This window comes from Gasterosteus aculeatus, chromosome 7 (assembly GCF_964276395.1).
Source record: "Gasterosteus aculeatus chromosome 7, fGasAcu3.hap1.1, whole genome shotgun sequence".
In the NCBI taxonomy this organism is placed as follows: Eukaryota; Metazoa; Chordata; class Actinopteri; order Perciformes; family Gasterosteidae; genus Gasterosteus; species Gasterosteus aculeatus.
The window spans coordinates 25830439-25850212 of record NC_135694.1 but is presented as its reverse complement, the minus strand read 5'-3'; the positions used below and the strand labels follow the sequence as shown (position 1 = coordinate 25850212).

The following is a 19774-nucleotide window of genomic DNA, read 5'->3' as shown; positions in this document are numbered from 1 at the left end:
GCTGCACAGTTGAGTTAATACATAAACTCAGATTCGATGTGTGTGTGGAAGGAGCGGGCTGTCTGAATGAACTTTGTACCCAGCTCTGGTAAATCTTTATTGTCTTCATTATATCGTTAAATGGTCATTCCTCAGGTAAACGCAGTCACCGAAGAGCCACTATCACTAAAAAAGAATTCTGTAAAAAAAAAAAAAATCCCAAGGTTCTTCATTATAGCTGAAAGTGAATTCAGAAATTCAAATAGTTAAGACATTTATCTTTTACACGTGCGGCTATAATATTTCACAGAATAATTTCTTCTCTCGAAACGGGTTCTCGGAGGAAGCTAATGGCGTCACCAGGGGGTCGTCTTTGGCATGAGCTTCACAGTAGGCCATCAGATCCGCTGCTGCTTTGGATATCTGTACAAAAAGGTAGTGTGTGTGTGTGTGTGTGTGTGTGTGTGTGTGTGTGTGTGTGTGTGTGTGTGTGTGTGTGTGTGTGTGTGTGTGTGTGTGTGTGTGTGTGTGTCGGAAATTGAAGGGGAAGAAGACAAAGAGAAACAGTTCAGTTATTCCTTATTTTGTTGGTTTATACATTGAGTAAACACTGAATGTGTATTTTTCGGCATAAATCAAAATAGTAAAAACTGATATCAGTTATGGAAAAGGAGCACATTCATTGAAAACATGCAGACCTGAAGCCATTTCTTAACTTTACCATCATTATCTTTATGTATTGTGCTGACTCACCATCATCCTCTCTATGTTGACCTCCAGTTTCAGTTGTTCTACCGTCTTGCGAGCATCTGCAATCTTGGCCATGTTGTTGGACATCCTGCCCCCTTTCAAACTCAAATCAGTCAGCCTGCAGCAAAACAAAATCAACACTGACACATCAGACAATAAATAACCCTCCACGTCGACTTATTGGACAGCCAATAATTAAATACGCCACTGAAAACGGAACAAACAAACTGGAAACACGAGACTCTTCTAAAGCACGAGAAGGTTGAGTCAGTTTCAATTTGCTTGTTAATTCTGCACTCTGGGTCTCAGCTGCAAGAGGCCCAGGGAGCGTCTTGGGAGGGGAGGGAAGGCGGCGCAGCCTCCCCAGGGGAGGGCATTCACTCGCTGAGCATGTAAATACATGTTATGGTGAACAACATTAACATTAAATAATTGTTGTTTCGGAATGGTTTTATCCTACATTTACAGGTGTACAGAGTGGCTTTCAATGCCAGCTGCTTTTATGATGCTCCGGTTCTGCCGTACTCACACAAGAAATGCACCTATTATTCCTTTAGAAGAGCAGTACATGAAAACAATCATTACTCAGCAACAAAAGACTATTTATAACTGACTTAATAAGGCCGTGAAAGTCAATTGTCAGTTGTATCGATAAAAAAACTGTTTCTTCACACCAACACAATTAATACTTCTAAAATATGACGACAACATCAGCACACACGCCTGAAGATGCGTGTTCTGATATGAGCTGTTTCCAGGAATCTGCGCTAAAGTAGAATTTATCTCAAGCTGTCCCATAACTCATAATAATCACAGCGCCACTCACCACACGACCAACAGCGACCGTCGGGCTCCTGAGAGGGAAGTCCGCTTGTTTTCCAACGTGGTCCCACCACACCGACGTACAGTAACAAATGGAGTGAGATTAATGGCATAGATGGGGGGGGCTTCAATAGGTCCCCTCCTTCAAATAACTAGCTGTGGTTCTGCCCCCTGGATGAGCTCGGTGCAGCAGTTATAGAGGCAACATGTGGCGTGACCTTCATCTCTAGAGTCTCTATCACTTGCTCACCTGAGAGGAGAGGCGCTTGTGCCGCGAGATGGAACACTAAATGTTATTTAAAAGGGAGTCTAAGTTTTGAGATTTATATAGCTAGTAGTGTATTTAATATGAAGGGATGGGAAAATACATCCGACAATAACATGAAAGAGTATTGGACTATAATGATACCCGATTCTCTCAAGAGAATACATTCCATTCCACGTTTCCATGACTTTGGTTCATTTTCCTTCTTGCATCCATGGGGAAAAATACAAATGTGTAATATTTTAGGTGCCCTGACTACACCAGGAAGAATCACTAATGACTCATCAGTATTTATTACAACAGCATTATGTGACAGTGCTGAATGTTGGAATTCTTAAAAAAATCTTTTTTCATTGTTTTTTTTTTTACAGAGAAATACGTTATCTTGTCTTCAGTAAACACAATGGTCTTTTTATAAGACTTTGGCTGCGGGTCAGACAACCTTCTTTGTGATAGTGTGATGTGCAGATACCAATGAATTACCAGCACAACCATTCAGGTAGTAATCTATTAAAAATAAACCATTGAGCACACGATAAAACGCGATTCACATGTAACACTGAGTCTGCAAGTTGAGCGATTGAGTCCTGTTTTTTTCAGCAGGATTATCCACCAAGCTGTCCTTCCTGTAGAGATGACAGTTATTCCACACAGCAGCAGGGGGCCGAGGAGGCAGTGCTCCGGAGTTAAATGTCAAGTGCCTCATTAACATTTGTTTCCCTGTAATAATTGGACCCTCTCTGTGGAAGATACTGGACCTCATGAGTAGAAAGGGGGTGGCTGCTCCTGTCCTCTTTCACCAAAGGTTGAAATGCCTAATTTAAACCAGCAGACATGATTGGATGCATGAGACCTGAGAGGGGCTTTAACATTTAGAGACATCTGTTTTCAGCCATGTTTCAAGCGCTTATTAGCAGATTTACACAACACAAAAAAATGCTGTTTTTTTTTCGTTTAAAAATGAGAAATTATCAATTCTAGTATAACTTCCCCCGTCGTTCAGACCATTGACTACCGGCCAGCTTTACCAGGTAAAGCTTTGACGTAGGATTGCAAAAATCTGAACAAAAAACAGGCCACTCTAAAGCAGTCGTTCATTAAAAGGCAGATTCACATACATTGCAATATGTTTATTTGAATATGACACCTTGTTTGTTTTCATGCTGTCATCACCCTGGCTGTAAACCAGTTTTACCAGTCTGCTGCTCCTTCTGTTCAAAATGTGACAGCCTCGTCAGTAAAAATGAAAAGGCGCACTCAGCGTTTCACAGAGCAGCTTTTACAGAATGTTACTGGACTTATTGTTAGATATTATTAGATCCGTGGTCTTTTTTTCAAACTGGCATGAAAAAGTAATCGACATTTTTTCGTTTTTCCAATGCAATTTTGTACGATAATAAAAACGTGTGAACCCTAAATCATGTTTTTAACTTAATTATGACACACTAAAATATATTAAGAAGGCGCAGTTTCACGAAAGCGTTTTATTTACTAGCAGGGCCCGTTTTATTTTAACGGTTGCGCCGCAATCCAGAAACCAGAAGTCCACCCGGTTCTGCGCGCGCGCGAGAGAGAGAGAGAGAGACAGGGAGAGGGAGAGAGAGAGAGAGAGATTAGCATTTGAGCTAGCTACTCAATTTTCTGAACTTCGCCGGTAGTCAGAGACTCACGGCGGCCGCGTTGACTCTCAAGGGACAGCGGGGACTCGGCGTGCTAACGGCCGTCGCTAGAGGCCTCCCTCCAACACCCCCCCCCCCCGCCACATTCCGTCACGTCAACGGCCGCGTCTCCATGAACGTAGCGTCTCGTCTTTATCGCCGGGTAGAGGTGCGGGATGTCGGGATGACGGGGAGATGGCACACGGGGTTGGAAGTGAGTAACGTCAACGTCGGCCGCTCACGGCGACGGTTATATTTTATATTTATTTTATATATATATTATATTTTGGTAAATAAATGTTTCCTGATTCCTGGTTTTATCGGACAGTGGGAATGTTGTCATTGTCATTATTATTATTTTATTTTTTTACACTTAAATGTTTCAATCACAAGTCCAAACGCCATCCGGTCTGCACGTGAAGCCGAGCTCGGGAGATGAATCCTACCGTCCGTACCTGCGGCCTGACAACCATCACTCGGACATGAAGTAATATGGAACATGTGCTCATGTTTTGTCCATTTCCTCCCCGACACATCTGCAGAACACCAGCTGCTTGTGATTGGACCGGCGGAGCCATGGTCAGTGAGGGAGAAGCTGTGTTTGGCCACATCGGTCATGAAGAGTGGAGACAAGAACTGGTACTGCTGCTCTGCTCTCGTCCCTGTGGTTCTAAAGTCGGTGTCAGCGACTGTAGGATGTACCAATGTGCTGAGGCAGCGTGTAAAGAGTTTGCTCGCGGACTATTAAACGCTGTGGTTACTGTCGTTTACTTTCACCATCCAAAGTGAAGACGACACAATGAACTAACCTCCACTTTGGAGGCCAAGTTCTCCACAATGCTGCCAGGTGCACGCTGGCCTTCAGTCCCAATGGGTTTTGCATGAATTTATGACTAAAGGACTAACAAATGGACGAAATAGTTATAGAATACTTGAATATAAAAAGGCAATAAACCGCTTTTTAAGACTTTAAAGAAATAGAAGCCGGTTTTGAACTCAAAGTCTTTAATGGGTCTTTCATGTTTGCTCGTCTTTCATCTCAACAGGGTATCCGTCAGTCGAGCCATCAAACCATTTGCGGAACCCGGGAGACCACCCGACTGGTTCTCTCACAAGGTGGGACAAAATCCGCGCCCCCCGCTCCACCCCAATGAGATCATCCATAACCACGTTTTCGTCCTGTCACAAAGCGGCTCTCTGTTCCTTTGTTCTCTGGCTCCTCACAGCACTGCGCCTCCAAGTACTCCGAGCTCCTGGAGACGGCCGAGGCCCCGAAGTGAGTGCCGAAGTGACCTTTACCTTTTTGTAGAGCTTACGCAGCTTTGTGGTCTTTGACACAACTGATGCGTCTGCACATGTCGCCTCCAGGCAGAAGTGCGGCGCCGGAGGTGAAGTGGTGGAGACGGCGAAGGACGTGATGGTCCGTCGCCTGACGGCCGACAGGGTTGATGCACTGAGAGAGCTGATCAAGGAAACACAGGAGAAGCACAGGTGCGCACCTTTGACTTTTAACGGTCACCGTCGTCGTGAATAAATCACAGCCTGCGAGATCAATGAGGTTGGTCGGTGTGTGCGTCTGTCTGTGTGTGTGTGTGTGTGTGTGTTCATAGGAAGCTGAAGAGGGAAGCTGAGCTGATTCAAGCAGGACGTCTAGATTCCAAACTAGAAGAGTTATGGGGAGACATCCTGCAGTAAGGAACAACAAACTCTCCATTTGTCCTATTTTAAACCATCACAACGCTCAGACGTTGGAGTCTATCTACAAACAAGCCAAACAAATATGTGTGTAACCTGTGTGTGTGTGTGTGTGTGTGTGTGTGTGCGTCCGGCAGGAAGAAGAAACTGGAGGAGAAGGAAGCCGAGCTGAAAAGAAAAAACACAAACGCTGCTTATAAGGGTATCGCCTTCGCTTTCTCGTGTGTTTGTGTGTCAGTTATTCTTGCATCTAAAATCTTTTGGTGTGTTTTTTTGTACAAATGATCCATCATCCAATATTAGCAACTGTAAGCATTGTCCCCTTTAGTCTCAGTAGGCTTATTGGATTCGGTGGCATTAGTCGTTCTAAATGAATCTTCCACTGTAGCGTCATGAACATCAGCCTGTGTGACCGACGAGGTAATCCTCCCTATGCTGCCCCCTCCCTCTTCCAGCCAGACGGGTGGCAAAGAGCACACCCAAGCCAGAGCCCGGCATCCCCGTGCACCCGCCCTCCGGCTGCAGCGCCCCAGGACAGGTGTTCTCACCAGGTGACCCGCCGGAGTGTTTGACGCTGGATCTCGCATTGACGAAAAATGTAAGTCGCCGTAAGTTGAAAAGCATTTGATGTTCGCACTACGTGAATCTCCATTTCCCTCAAGGACATTGTTGTGCTCATTGAAAACATGATAACTGTTATATACGTATGTGTGTATATATATATATATATATATATATATATATATATATATAATATTGAACCGCTAGAAGTAGCTTGCTGTGACTAAGGTTTAAAAGTAATTTTTATTAAAATTTGACTTAATTCAAATAATAATGATTATAAATCACATATTAAAGAAACTAGATCAGAGAAGGTCAATGAAAGCATTCTTTTATTGGTTTTGGTAATGCAGCATCAGTGTTTCCCCTACCATTATAACAGGGGCGCCCCCCCCACCCTTCTGAAAAAAATGCAATTTCTCGGCCGAGAGCACCAGAGTGACTACCCTGCTGCCCCGACTAATCCCCCCCCCCCCTCCCCTTTCTTCTACCTCCCTGTCTCCAGCCTTCGGGGTCGGCCAGATTAGCGGCGATGGCCGAGTCTTCTGGACCAGGGAACGTCGGCCCCGGGTCGCTTCTGGATGATCCCGCCCAAAGGAAGCTCCTGAGCCAGAAGGCCACGGCGCCGCCGTCGCCACTTCTGTCCGAGTTACTGAAGCAAGGCAGTATCTTGGCCACACATTCCAGACTGGTATGTGGAGGGGACTTACTGTGTTATGCCAACAGTGCCGAGCTCTCTAATTGACGTGTCCAAGTCTGCGGGGCGCCTCATCTTCATCTCATTCTTTGCAGTAACTGCACGTTAAGGAACTATTTATTCATTTTTTATATATTTATATATATATATTTTTGTTGTTTTGGAAGTTATTGGTTGTTTTGCCAGTTGCATAAAACCCTTTGTCATTTTTCTGCTATTGCATTGTGATGTGTTGGTTTTTCACCTCGGATATCTCTGTGTCCTTAGATTTGTTCAGTTGCTTGTGGTGCTCATGTGAACAGCGGCCTCCAGTTAATTCCACGCCCCTTTGAATGTGTTTTTTTAGCTTTGCTACACAAGGTCAATAGTAGTCCTGTATAAAAGCATTGCTGTGTTCTGAATACAGTATGTTCCTCTTTCTTTGTCCTGTTATTACCTCTATCTGTGGTCTAATTCTCTCTGAATATTTGACTAGTGTACCAGTGTTTTTTTGGAAACAAGTTTACTGTTTTTTGGCAAACCGGTGTTTCCATCCTACAAAGAGGCTGTACAACTGAATCGGTTCATTTAGTCAACTTTGCTTTCTTGAAATGATTTGACTTGAAAAAATAAAATGTAACGTATCGTATGAAGGTTAACAGGTCACTAAATATATTTTGCAATTGTTTTTTAATACTCTAATCGTGTTGGTTTTTGTGTCCCGCCTCTCCTCACTATGGCTTAAGAGTTCAACGTTGGCCTGAATGCATCACAGAATCTTTCCACTCCTACTTTCTCAGTTTTTTTTTTGTTTTTGTTTTTTGCAAACTGCTAACACGCAACCTGCTTTTTGCTTCCAGGTTGCTGTCAATTACTTCTCTCTTTTTTTTTTTTTTTTTCCTCCAAGCTTTTTGTCAGATGTCTGCATGGGTTCCGTGTGATGTGATTTCCCATTGCAGCAGACCAGAGTTCATCTTCAACGGTTGCCAGCAGAGTTTCCTCCTGGAATTGTCCAGCTCATATCATGTTTTTTCGTCATTTCCACCCCCATGAAGCCATGAACTGTGCTCTTGCGAAATCCCGTCGTTTCAGACCGAGTTATCCTTTTCTAGATCTTTCCCTCCTCGCATTCCTCAGATAACGTGTTCCGCTCAGGACATGCAGCGCTGCCTTCACGGCTCTTCTGGGATAAAGATTTCTCTAGCGGGATTCCGAGTCAGATTGTAGTAACAGACTCTCGCTATAAAATTGCATTTTTTAATAAGATTTGATGAAGTAATACCTTTTTTTTTTGTCCAAGAAAACTGGCAAAATGTTTGACATGCATGTATGCGCTTACATCCCAGATTGGGGAGGGGGACGTGACCACTGCTAATGTGACAGGAGCACATGACTTGCAGCTGGCTCCACCTAGACAACCTCTCACTCAGGCAACAGGTACAAACAGTGATTTGTGTTCATGGCCTTACAGCCGTCAGTGGAAATGTTCACGTAACAAGTAACAACCAAAAAGAACATGTCACCAAACGTATTTGACTGAAATGAGATTTCATCCAAATCAAGATATTTAGTAGAATTCTCTGCGGGCACAGAAAACTGATATGATAAAAGGTTGCATGTACTTCTGTAGCCGCTCACTTTGAATCCTTAAATGGCTGTTTGCTCACACGGCGTGCGCTCCTCTGTCCCCTGCGCTGTCCCCTGTGTGTCCGTGTCCATGGACGCTTGCACGGCAGGCGCCCCGATGCTGTCGCGTCTCCTGGAGGCGGGTCCCGCCCAGTTTTCCGCCCCGTTAGCTTTCGTGGTCGCGGCCTCCAGCGCCGCCCCCACCTCTGCTGCCCCGCCTGTGTCTGTTGACTCCACGGCTTCGGCAAACACAGGTCCGTCCGCTTTGACCCAGACGCACGCGAAGCTCGATGCGCGCGTTGACCCCTCCTTGCATCCTGAATGGGACATTCTGGGTAGCTTGAGAATTGTTTAATGTAAGACCTACAGTTGTTTTAATTACAAAATGATGGATGATGAGCTAGATGTTCTGTGAGGTAAAACTAGAAAAGGACTGTTTTTACTAACTGCTACTCCTACTGCCGCTAATTTAAGTTGTTTGTGTGCAGAGAGGCCTTTGCCCCCTGGATGCCGGCCTGTCGACGCCCAGGACAAGGTGGCGGCGCTCGGCCAGGGGGACGCGACTGTGTCCTACGTGGGGGATGGGCTGGACCTGAAGACGGTGGGGGACATTATCGCCATCATTAAGGGCGAGGTGAAAAGTTTCACGGCAGTATTTGTAACTACAGACGCTCTTCAGACTCTGACTAAAAAATACTAAACAAATACTGCTAAACTATAGCATTTAAAAGCCATTATCAGTACAATTTATCTAATGGCAAGTTGTAAATCGGCTTATTTGATGAAATTGCACTTTCTTGTTCTGAGTTTGTATCCTTATGGTTTAAATGCACTTATTGTAAGTCGCTTTGGATAAAAGCGACTTATGTAATATTTGTGATCAACGATAGATGTTATTTTATAACTTTTTCATTTTGGTCATTAATCTACTTCTAGTAAATATGAAAATAGTTTATTTTGAGATTTATCAGACTGGAAATGTCAAACTATGGAAAAAAAAAAAAAAAAAGAGTTTGATAGCTCGACCGTTCTTTAAGATCAAGAGTCTCGTCTCCAACAGACAGACGTGACCTCGGAGGCTTTGGACGCGCCGTCCCTGTGCGAGGAGAACGGCCGTGCTTTGTCTGGCGCCGGGGGGCCGGGGCCTTTCCACCCCCGCGGCTCGGTGCCCACGGGGGTCCAACAGGCCTCGTCTCCTCACAGCAGCCCGCAGGGGAAGACGGAAGTGTTGGAAGCACACGGCGCGACTCCAGCTTCGCCCTCCTCTCTGTGCATCAGTCGAAAGCGCGGCCTGGCGGCATTCCCCATGGGGCCGGGGGGCCTTCCTCGCACCCCCTCGTCCTGGAAGAGCTCACACCAGCACCGCGCTGGTGCGCCTCCACAGCCTCAGGCAATGAGGGGGGCCGGAGTGTTGGCGCGACAGAAAAGTCGCATTTCATCGGATGTTACTCTGAAACGTGAGAGTGGACCCGGACCCCCCCGCGACGGTATGCACGCATCAGGATTCACTTGCTTGAGAACATGCTTCTTGCGTAACCATTTCCTTCTTGCTATTCTCCTTGGACTTATCTCTGCAGACTCTGTAGCAGAAGACGGCCCGCTGACAGCGAGGAGCCCGAAGGTACGGCACCCGGGCGCGGACACAGCGGACGCGTCGCTTGGAAGGAAACACGGAGCTCGATGCTCCGTTTGAAACTTCTGCCCCTCTTCCCCTCCCCCCCTTCCTTCGCAGGGGACGACAGCAGTGACGGAAGCACGCGGAGGCGGCGAGGCCGACGGGGCGGAGGGATGCTCGCCGGGGCTCAGCGACAGCGAGGACAGCTGCAGCCTCCACGCGGCCTCCTCCTCGACTCCTCGGCTCCACGCGGCGCCGGACTCCGCCCCCAGCAGCCCCGCCTCGTCACAGTTGTGAGTGAAACGCATATTCGCACGCGCAGAGGGCCGCAGGCGTGTCATGATGTTTCTTGCTGTGCTGCTCCCACTGTGACCTACCTTGTTTGCACGCCTTCCACACGTGGCGTGCAGTTCGGTTTGCAGCGACGACCACGAATCTCTGCAGGCTCACAAGATGTGGAAGAAAGCCATCATGCTGGTGTGGCGTGCGGCGGCTAATCACAGGTCAGAGTACGGCGGTGACCCCCCGGCCCACGATCACTGGCCGCCTAATAAAAGGGAATTCTATACATAGTTTCTGAAACCGATGTCATGTATGTGACTTGTTGTAGGTATGCAAATGTCTTCCTGCAGCCAGTAACTGATGACATTGCACCCGGGTACCACGGTATTGTACAGAGGTAAGCACAGTATTGTATTATAGAGGTAAGCACAGGACATATTTTTAGCTTTTTTTTCCTTTTCACCTATAGTTTTGTTTTGTGGTCAATTGTCATATTAGAGTGAAAATCTGACATCACACAAAAGTAAACTTTTCACGCGGTGATAAAAGCCAACTTGTTTTTGCTGTATCCCATTGGATCACTGCCATGCGACGTCCCTCCGACCCGCTCTTTGCGCTCCCCCTACAGGCCCGTGGACCTTGCCGCCATAAAAAAGAGCATTGAGGCCGGTTTGATACGGAACACGGCTGAGTTCCAGAGGGACATCATGCTGATGTTCCAGAACGCGGTCATGTACAACAGCCTGGATCACGACGTGAACCACATGGCTCTGGAGATGCAGCGCGACGTCTTGGAGCAGATCCAGCAGTTTCTGGCCACCCAGCTCATCGTGGAGACGTCCGAGTCTGGCACCAGCGGCAAAAGCCTGAGGGGCCGCGAGAGCAGCCGCAAACAGGACGCTCCTGACGAGGTGCTTCACTAGATTTTGACAAAGAGTGCAGAAGACGAGACAAGGGTGAGACAACGGGCTGACTTTAAGGTAGAAGAGTAAATCTGTGGCATAGTAAGTAAGTACGTACGTAAAACCTTTTATCAGAGGTCAACTCTTTTTCTTCTTCAATACAACAATCCGTCAATGTCACAATTTGTTTCTGACTTTCCCACCTTAGTTAATGAATGCAAAACCTCATCTTTGGAATGCATTGAAAGTATTACATTGTTCACTGTGGTGAATACTGAATTCTTGCAAAAACATACAGCCAATGTAATATGTTTATATTCTACCTTCAAGAAAGCTGTTAACCATTATATACAACAGTGATTTCTGACCCAATGAATCACAACTCATACATAGTCACATGTATTTGCATTATTTCTGATCACAGAAACAAAGTATCTTCAAAACGACTACAATACCGCCCTTAAATACCGTGACATTGACTCTGGTTGCTGGAAGAGCGGGGAAATAAGATTTTCTTTAGACGTGAGGTATTTTTCACATTCCGTCCACTGGGACTAAAGCACCTAATTGGCTGTTAAAGTATCTGCAGCACAATCCTCCTAAATATTTCAAAGACAAAAGAAGCTGGTACAAAGCAAGTTCTCAGTGGCAGATTGGATGTTTCATAGCGAACTGAGACTAGGTGTTGAACATCATGCTATGCTTTTAAAAACTGTTGTGTGTGTATATACTGTATGTATGTAGTATTTAGCTCAGGAGCTTAAAGTGGTTCATTTTCTAAAGTGCCCCAATGTATATATTTACATTCATCCGCTTCTATTTCCTTCGGTTGAATAGATTCTGTTCCGTACATTTGAATCATTTTGCTTCCTTGTTAGACTTTAAATGCTTTTTTGCGTCTCTGCGCTGATGTGCATCCTCCTCCTCCTACAGGACGCCGTCTCCATGTCCTCTCCGGCCTTCCTCCTTTCTCTTTTTGTAAGTACCCGTCCTATATTTTTAAAACCACCCATTACTTTCCAACCTCCTAAAGCAGACAGCGTTAAAGAAAAGCAATATCCTGTTTGACGTGTAGACATCTTGAACATGAAGTTCGGTCACACATTGATGTGGTCAGGTGCTTTGATTTTCTTTCTGATCCCGACTGCAGGATGGAGGCACCAGGGGGCGCCGTTGTACCGTTGAAGCTGACCTCAAGATGAAGAAATGAACATGCAGTACGACAGTTGTATCAAGTAATGTTCCCGAGTAGAACCCAAAGATGTGAAACCAACGGACTGAAGTTATTCCGTTAGTGCCACAGACTCTCCCCTCCCTAAAAGGCAGAGTCACTTTTATTTGCACTCGAGAGGAAATATACTGTCATGTGGACAATCTCCTTTCCTACGATACAGCCGCACACACCTGGATTACATACGGTATAATCCCAGATTACAATGGGTCAGGAAGGAAATGGTCAAACCTCCTGTAGGAGTAGCTTCAGATCACTTTTCGGCTGCTCTGAATTACATCAGGTGGTTTACTGTAGAGGAAGAGACTCCAACCCTACGCATTGACTGAATTAAGTGTTCATGAGACCTGGTATGTACTTCAGATTAGTGTGGTTGAAACATTCCATGTTGCTGATGAAATGCATAAACTGAGGCCAAAGAGTCTGAAGGTAGAATTGGAGAATGATCAGGGGGGGTCGGGGTTGCACAATCATTAAAAAAAAATTAAGTTTACAGTTAAACTCAAATCATGTTTGAACGTATCTATATTGTTTGTGTAGGATTGATTTTATTAAAAGGTGCAGATTGTGTTATTTTCAGTATTTGAGAAAACGTCCTGTTAAAAGTTTTCTGGACTTTTAAAGATAAAAAGTCATAAAAAGCTCTTTCCAGCATGTTAAACTTGAATTGGCTCCTTTTATCCACCATCTAAATCAGTAACTTCCAGTGGGAAACTCAAATAGCTGTTTTGTACCAGCTCAGAGGATCACGAGCGCTGCATTATGAATAAGTTCCAGTGTTTTCTAAGGAATCCGTCCTTAGGTGGACATGTCTACACGCAGACGGGACAAAGCGTCCTTTCACGTCTTTTCAATCCAGACATCCGTAACCGATAAACGGGACTGAATGTATTTTAGTTTGATATGTAGTCATACAGGAGAATAACGTTGTACGTGCAGCAGGTCAGACTCCTGAGGAAGTACTTTGCAATAGATTCCACCTATTTATTATTTATCTCAAGTAGAAATATTAGATTTAATTCCTAGTCCCACTGTGAAAAAGATACTCTGATCGGTAGGATCATGTTTATTCATCTAATGACGATGTTGTTTAACAATAATAGATGGATACGTGTCACCTGATTCTTTTCATGTGACCAAACAAAGCATTCAGTTAAACCGCTAACAAATCAGACAGGACGGAACATATTCAGATTACATCTTTAATTTACAGGTGTAATTTGGCTAAAAACTGTTTATTCTTTAATGTTGCTCAGAGGTACGACAACCACGGCTTGATACCAAAAACCTGGATTTCTTTGCGTTTACATGTTTTGAGTTGCAGTGTAGACCTGAATATTCTAGTCCATTAACATTTAGTGTCAGTAGTCTCGAAGATGAGGTTTTTGCTGAAAAACAAAATAAGTGACTAAGAAAAACACTCCTTCACTAGGATGCATGCAACAGGAAAAATAGGGAACACAGGATTGAACGTTAACTTAAAAAGTGCTTGTGATGAACCTGAATGCTGTGTGAGAACAGCAAAGGCGGTTTGGCAGTCTGAGTGCACAGAGACGAGAATCGGTGTCTATGTAGGGTCCGAATAATGTGTGGACGGTGCAAAGACACCCCCACGAGGTCAGCCTCCTACACATGACAAAAACCGATGAGTAAAAGTTTAAAAAAAAAAAAAAACTTCTGTCGGGGATGAGAACAAAATGATTATTCTTTATAGAACAGTATCAATGAAAGGGTACTCGGGCCGAATAATATTCTAATACAAAACAAAATGAGGCGAGCTTCTGCGGGAGTTGGGGAAAAGAAGGTTACACTGGAACAGTGGACGGCCTTTAAAAAACGTCTTAGCCAACAGTCGTTTCTCTCAAACCTCAAACGTGAGCCCGCAGCTGACGTACGGAACAACTTCCTGAGTGGAAGCTGACGGACCAAATATACGCCGATGCTGCTACAGCAGCAGGCGGCTCGTATTGGAGACTGCAACCGTCTACAATCAGAAAAACAAGCTCACGATTTGTTAAATTTTACTGCCACGTGCCTCCTATTGCTATAGTCTCAAAGTACAAATTGTTTGATTAAAAATGAATAAAAGATCCTCTTATTTCACAGTACAGAACTGTCCAAAGACTACAGTACTACATTAGTCATTGTATTTTTTTCCTATACAAAAAAAAGATTGCTTGGGCAACAGTCCCTCCCTTAACTATTAAATAACATCTAACGTTTCAGCAAGGACACAAAAGCATGAAAGAAAATAAATACACGTAAGGGAACGGATTAAATGTGTGCGAGTGAACATGCTACTGCCTTCGTAACCCCAAAGGGAGACCCCTTACGTCATGCCATTTCTATAAGAAAGTTTAAAGGCTCCGAGACATTGTGCACACCGCCACAGCGAGTATGCACTTGTTGCTGCCGCCGCCGGCCCACATGCAACTCCATTTCCTCCCATCGAAGAGGAGAGAAGGCACATTGTTTCCTGTGGCATAATCTCCCCCTGTGTGCACTGTACCTTTAAGAGATTCCTTTACAAAGTGGCCTGGATTGGATAAATTGCACACTTGGATAACATGTATTATTGTACAGTCTGTACTGAAACGTGTTCTCCTCTCATATCGCTTCTCATTTGCCCCTCTGGCGCCCGACCAATCGATGCAGCTTGTCACAGTTGTCCAGCCTCATCGACTCGGCCTTCTGCTTTAACCGCTCGTCTCGGTACAGTTGTCCCAGGTTTGCCAAGTCAGATTCTGCAAAGGCAAAAAACAAGGACACATCACAATGGTCGGTACACCTATTAGTTAATATCATGTCCGTGTGGTAAATATGAAGCAACAGCCAGTTAGCTTAGCCTTGCATAAGGAAACGGATGCAAAAAAATACAATTAAAAAGTAGCCTGGCCCAGTCCAGCGGTTTCAAATTCTGCATGCCAGCAATATAAATCTTAGGTAGGACTAGTTGCTACAGCCAGAGAGTGATTTGTTTTAGCCCGGTGAGCCGCCCGCTTACTTTGCTGTTTCTCTTTCCAGCAGCTGTTCTGCAGATGTTCGATATAGTCGCTCTCAATGGTTTTCTCTAGTTCATCCAGCGCAGCTCCTCGGTACTCCTTCTCAAAGCTTTTATCCACATAGTACGGTACACCCATGTGCTGCGTTTCTCTGGAAACCACCAGCCCCATGGCCCTGTAACCGCCCCAACCCACCAAAAAGATAAAAAAATATATACTCTGGTGAAACGATGCTGTCGTCCAAGACAGAACGCGAGGCATTGCTCAAACGTCTCTGTAAGAAGGCTAATGGCGCCGCAGACTCACGGCTTATAGAAGAGGCTGTAGGGCGGGTTAGTGGCCATCATCTGGGTGAACACTGATATGAGGATGAGCATCAGCACAGGGAGAAGCTGCAGCAGCGCGGTGAAGGTGTTCTGTGGGACGATACAATCAGCACAGATTACAGAACGCACACAATAAGGCGCGTAGGCCGCGCTGATTCATTCCGGAAAAGGCACAGTGCGCCTTTGAGGCGCCTCAGTTATGTGCAAGGTAAATGAACGGCATGAAAATCAATCAGTGTGGGAAACGTTCTATAAACAAACAAAAAAAATGAAAACGTTGAATTCCTCGAATGCGTGTTAATGATTAGAACACAAGCGGATCTCTGCAGGAGGACACGGCGCTGCAGTTGGTGAACGGGGATCTGTCTGCTGCACGTTGTGTGAGTCACCGACCTGACTCTGGTTGTTGTTGTTCTCCTCCACCACCTCCTCGCGCCTCTCAAAAGCGCGTCGACGGCGAGGCTGATAGAACTGCGAGTAGGAGGCTCCCTGGTTGGTGTACACGTGGATGTTTCCTGGAAGGACGCACGCGCTTCTTTAGCCTCTAGACTTCCACAATAAGACGGCGGATAATGGCCATAAACTGTAATGCTTAAACACACACCTGTAGGAAATCTTCCCCCGAAGAAAATATTGAAGAGCTCCTCGGGGGAGATGTCGGCCTCAAAGTCTCTGTGGAAGCTTCGGTGGTATCCATGGCGACTGTGGGCGGAGGGTTGGGGCGCACTCGAAGCTGCGGATTGATCTCCGTATTGATCATACTGCTGCCTCTTCTCTGGATTGCTCAGCACCGCGTATGCATTGCCTATTGCTGTTGGAAGAGAAGGGAAACGGTCGGTCGTGGCATTCGTTAAGTCGGGAGAACACGGGCACCGATGATGGAGGGCGGCATGAAATAAAATAAGTGTCATCTTTATATGGATTCAGTTAGCTGGCAGTTTGCCGATATTTGTTCCGTTTCGGCACCATCACACTTATGCTGAATTATTGTGTACTACGTATGTACTCACAACTTAACTTTATTTTTTAATATTATTAAGGACCTTCTTATTTTCAATGTTTACAAGGGGGACGTTTTGTGCAATGAGATTCTCCTCGGAAAGTGTACGTGCCAATAAATTTAGAAATACGTGCGCCTGTTCTGAGTGGTCAGACTTTGCACGTCGCTATGACTCAGAGGGAAAATATCTATCTTTGGTGCAAATTCCAAGTACTGGTTTTAACGTTTAACTGCGATGATGAGTGGCCATGAACTACTGCAACAATCTTTCCGCTGTTTCTTAAGACACCTGCGTGCACCTGGCCCTTTCAACTCATGCAGTAATCTTCAGCCTCCCCTACACTCACGGCTGGAAAATCCCTGCCATCGATGAATACAAACAGCTCAAGAAAGAATTTCTCAACCCAAATGAAAGCGGGACAGTTGCACGATGCACCTTAAAGCCTCTGCCCTGCTGAGGCTTGTTTAAGCATGACGCTGGGAGCGTCCGGGCGCTGCTCTTGAACTGACCATGACCACTGACGGGCCTGCGAGGTGGACACTGAGAAGAAGAATTTCCTCTGTGGGATCAGGAGAGGCTCGTCATTATGCAAGGATAGTGCTTAATTATTCACATGATTATAATAAAGTACCCCCCCCTAAAAAAGGGATTAAAAAGAAAATACAATGGTAATAATAGGAGCAATAGGAAGGTTCCTCTGTCAAAACTCGTACCTTTGAACGCATCCGTGGCTCCCGGAGCGAAGTTCTTGTCGGGGTGAAACTTGAGGGCCAACTTCCTGTACGCCTTCTTCAAATCTTCATCACTGGCATTTTTGGTAACACCGAGAATCTCATAAAAGTCCTTGCAATTCTTTATCCTGCAACAAAAAAGCAACATGGACTTAAAAAAAAAAACAGAACTCCCCCCTCCCCCTCAAGCTCCTAGAGGGTTAATGAGTATTCTACGGTTAGTTAGTTAGTCACATGTGCATTGTTGCATCGACAGGTCTTGGGGGTACCGGCAAAGCTAAATCAATTACTGTAGCTGTACTCGGGGCACATGGAACAGCTCTCTAACCAGCGTCTGACCACTCCAGAGTTCATCCGGAGCATGTAAACCCGGCCAAAGCTATAAAACCACTCGGCACCGCTCACCTGAGAACACCCTGCCGTTGATCCTCGGTGTAGCTCTTCTTTTCATCGCCGACTACGTTTCTCGTTCCATTGCTCCTGAAGTCCTCGTCCGCCCAGCCCGACGGCGGAGGCACGTGGTCGGCCTGCGGGGCAGCGGTGCCTCCGTTCCTCAATATGGCGTCTATCAGCACTGCAAGCAAAACAACGCGGCTGAGGTCCACTGACAATTCAGGCGGGAGATGATGGAGAAAGGCTGAAACGCGGCGACGACAGAGATGCGTACAGTCGGGCATTGACATTCAGATGAAATACACATAAAGAGGCAAGTAGTAGTTGACCAGGCTCCAGAACAGCTGCATTGCTCCTAGACATAAAAGATGCAAAACAGAAACATCTTAATGGACTTTTTTTTTCTAAAAACCTATTTGGTGTTTTGATGACACTGAAGCTCCCAAAACCTCCCGTTGGTGTTAAGATCTGGCAAAGTTAAAGGCCAAAATATTTGATTGGCATAAGTTCCATACTGAACATTCAGTGAGTGGAGAGATTTGATATACATTGATTGTCAGGCTTTTCATCCATTCCGTACTAGAGTGGTATTTACTATGAACTGTACAACATGTGCACACTGCTGTCATGTGTCACTACGTGTGCACACTGCTGTCATGTGTCACTACGTGTGCACACTGCTGTCATGTGTCACTACGTGTGCACACTGCTGGCATGTGTCACTATGTGTGCACATGCTACATGTGTCACTACGTGTGCACACTGCTGGCATGTGTCACTATGCGTGCACATGCTACATGTGTCACTACGTGTGCACACTGCTGTTAAATGGACCTTGTGACATTTCACTGCCTCCTGCGCGTTGCGTTCAAGGAGCTCCGGGTAACTTAACGATCCCCGTGATGATGATGCCGTTATCGCAAAGACATATTCAAAACACAGCCCTGCCTCAGAGTAAACGGCACGGAGGGGCCCTTAGGAGCCCTTAAGTCCATGCGTTCAGCCCCCACAGATATTAAGTATTAACGCCGGATAGCTGACGTTTGTCTCTGCTTCTAAAAATAGACATGAATCGCAACCAACCTGAAATCTGTGAATAGATCTGCGGTGTAATACATGGCATTAGTTTCTCATGCGCTTCGACCAACGTTGCGCTGCCACTGCGGAATGTGCTTCAGCTAATTTTACCTCTGGCCCGGGTGCTCGGGTGAATATTCTGGGCTTCGTACAGCAGCTGCAGCGCCCGGTCTGTCCGTCCTGACCGTAAACACAGCTTCGCCTTCTCTATCAGCCGGTCCGCCTCTGCTTTGTCCATTTTGTGATGTGTTTTCGCGGCAACAGGAGAGATGCGTCGCCCGGGTCCGGTTCCCCCCGGCTCTGGGAGTCTCTTTCCCCGCAGGAGGGGGTTGGGGGGGGAAAACACGCGTCGATATCAAACGGCCCCGAAGCGAGCCGTTACAGCTAACGCTCGGTAGCTCCGGCTAGCTTCGGTTTCAGACAGCTGCGTAACGTTAGCAAGGGCGCGAGCCCGCAAGAGCCCGTCGCACTATTCGACTTGCGGACGACGGCGGTTGCTGTCAGGCTGCGGACGGACCTGCAGCGGGGCCATTTTTTATTTTTCCTTTGTATTTTTTCAAGTCTGAAAGATGGAGTGTCCTTTGCTTAGCGGTGTTTTAAAATTAAAGGGCCACCCTGTCAAATTATAAGCGGACCTCCTGAGCTGTGACGGACAGGAGGTGGAGCCAAATACGTCATATCCTGGAATGGGAAGTGTTTTATAATCTGGAAAAAAGGGAATTAGGTCCTGAAATTGGGTCTAAACTACATTGACCTTTTTGGTGCTCTGTTTCTTTGCAAGTTAGTCAAATTTGTTTATTCCATCCTATTGCTTTATCCTTTCATTTTTTTCATTTTCTTCTGTACCCAGAAAACCAAGCAGGTTGAGTATCACCAGCATGTGTATGATGCTGCAGCAATTAAGGTCGTTCAATAAAAATAGAATAAGCAGAATAATCAGAAATCCGGTATGTTATGGATCTTTTTATTAGACCACCGTACTTTACATTTGGCCTGAAGGGATAACATTACCAATGTCTCATTTACATTTTGAGGCACATCTGAATCTGAGTTTTTTTGTCAGATGTAATGTGTAATGATTTTGATATCTCTTAAATGTAGTAAATGAAGCCAAGACGTTGTATCGTGATTTGAGTCAAGGTAAAAATTGAAATTAGGATTAATATGTCCGGCAGAGAGATA

General features: G+C 45.6%; 3 protein-coding genes across 11 annotated transcripts; 1 reads left to right on the top strand and 2 right to left on the bottom strand.

Annotated features, from left to right (window-relative positions):
- Positions 1-83: 83 nt before the first annotated feature.
- Positions 84-1661, bottom strand: gng8 (guanine nucleotide binding protein (G protein), gamma 8). 2 transcript variants are annotated; one of them, XM_040182194.2, is made up of 3 exons: positions 1556-1661; positions 733-847; positions 84-402 (listed from the first exon to the last, which is right to left on the bottom strand). In XM_040182194.2, the coding sequence occupies exons 2-3, from the start codon at positions 814-816 to the stop codon at positions 274-276; spliced, it is 213 nt and encodes a 70-aa protein (XP_040038128.1). In that variant the 5' UTR covers positions 817-847; positions 1556-1661; the 3' UTR covers positions 84-273. The 2 variants fall into 2 exon arrangements, with proteins under 2 accessions (XP_040038128.1, XP_077962856.1); XM_078106730.1 differs by having other exon boundaries at positions 733-842; positions 1555-1635.
- A 1687-nt stretch (positions 1662-3348) lies between these two features.
- On the top strand, positions 3349-12723 carry LOC120821624 (bromodomain-containing protein 8). 8 transcript variants are annotated; one of them, XR_013468380.1, is made up of 20 exons: positions 3349-3688; positions 4017-4113; positions 4521-4590; positions 4701-4750; positions 4843-4965; positions 5085-5165; positions 5307-5371; positions 5625-5767; positions 6236-6421; positions 7753-7843; positions 8143-8286; positions 8521-8633; positions 9093-9519; positions 9610-9653; positions 9765-9940; positions 10058-10150; positions 10258-10326; positions 10558-10885; positions 11765-11809; positions 11982-12723. XR_013468380.1 is itself a non-coding variant. In XM_078106727.1 (20 exons), exons 1-20 carry the CDS (start codon positions 3670-3672, stop codon positions 12039-12041), a joined length of 2379 nt encoding a protein of 792 aa, XP_077962853.1. In that variant the 5' UTR covers positions 3349-3669; the 3' UTR covers positions 12042-12723. The 8 variants fall into 8 exon arrangements, 4 of the variants coding, with proteins under 4 accessions (XP_077962853.1, XP_077962852.1, XP_077962855.1 ...); XR_013468379.1 differs by having other exon boundaries at positions 8521-8666; XM_078106727.1 differs by having other exon boundaries at positions 10558-10840.
- Positions 12724-13250: 527 nt separating this feature from the next.
- Positions 13251-19657, bottom strand: dnajc18 (DnaJ (Hsp40) homolog, subfamily C, member 18). Its single transcript, XM_040180441.2, has 8 exons — positions 18704-19657; positions 17528-17696; positions 17105-17250; positions 15995-16201; positions 15784-15905; positions 15371-15480; positions 15067-15239; positions 13251-14806 (listed from the first exon to the last, which is right to left on the bottom strand). The coding sequence occupies exons 1-8, from the start codon at positions 18828-18830 to the stop codon at positions 14682-14684; spliced, it is 1179 nt and encodes a 392-aa protein (XP_040036375.1). The 5' UTR covers positions 18831-19657; the 3' UTR covers positions 13251-14681.
- Between the last annotated feature and the right edge of the window lie 117 nt (positions 19658-19774).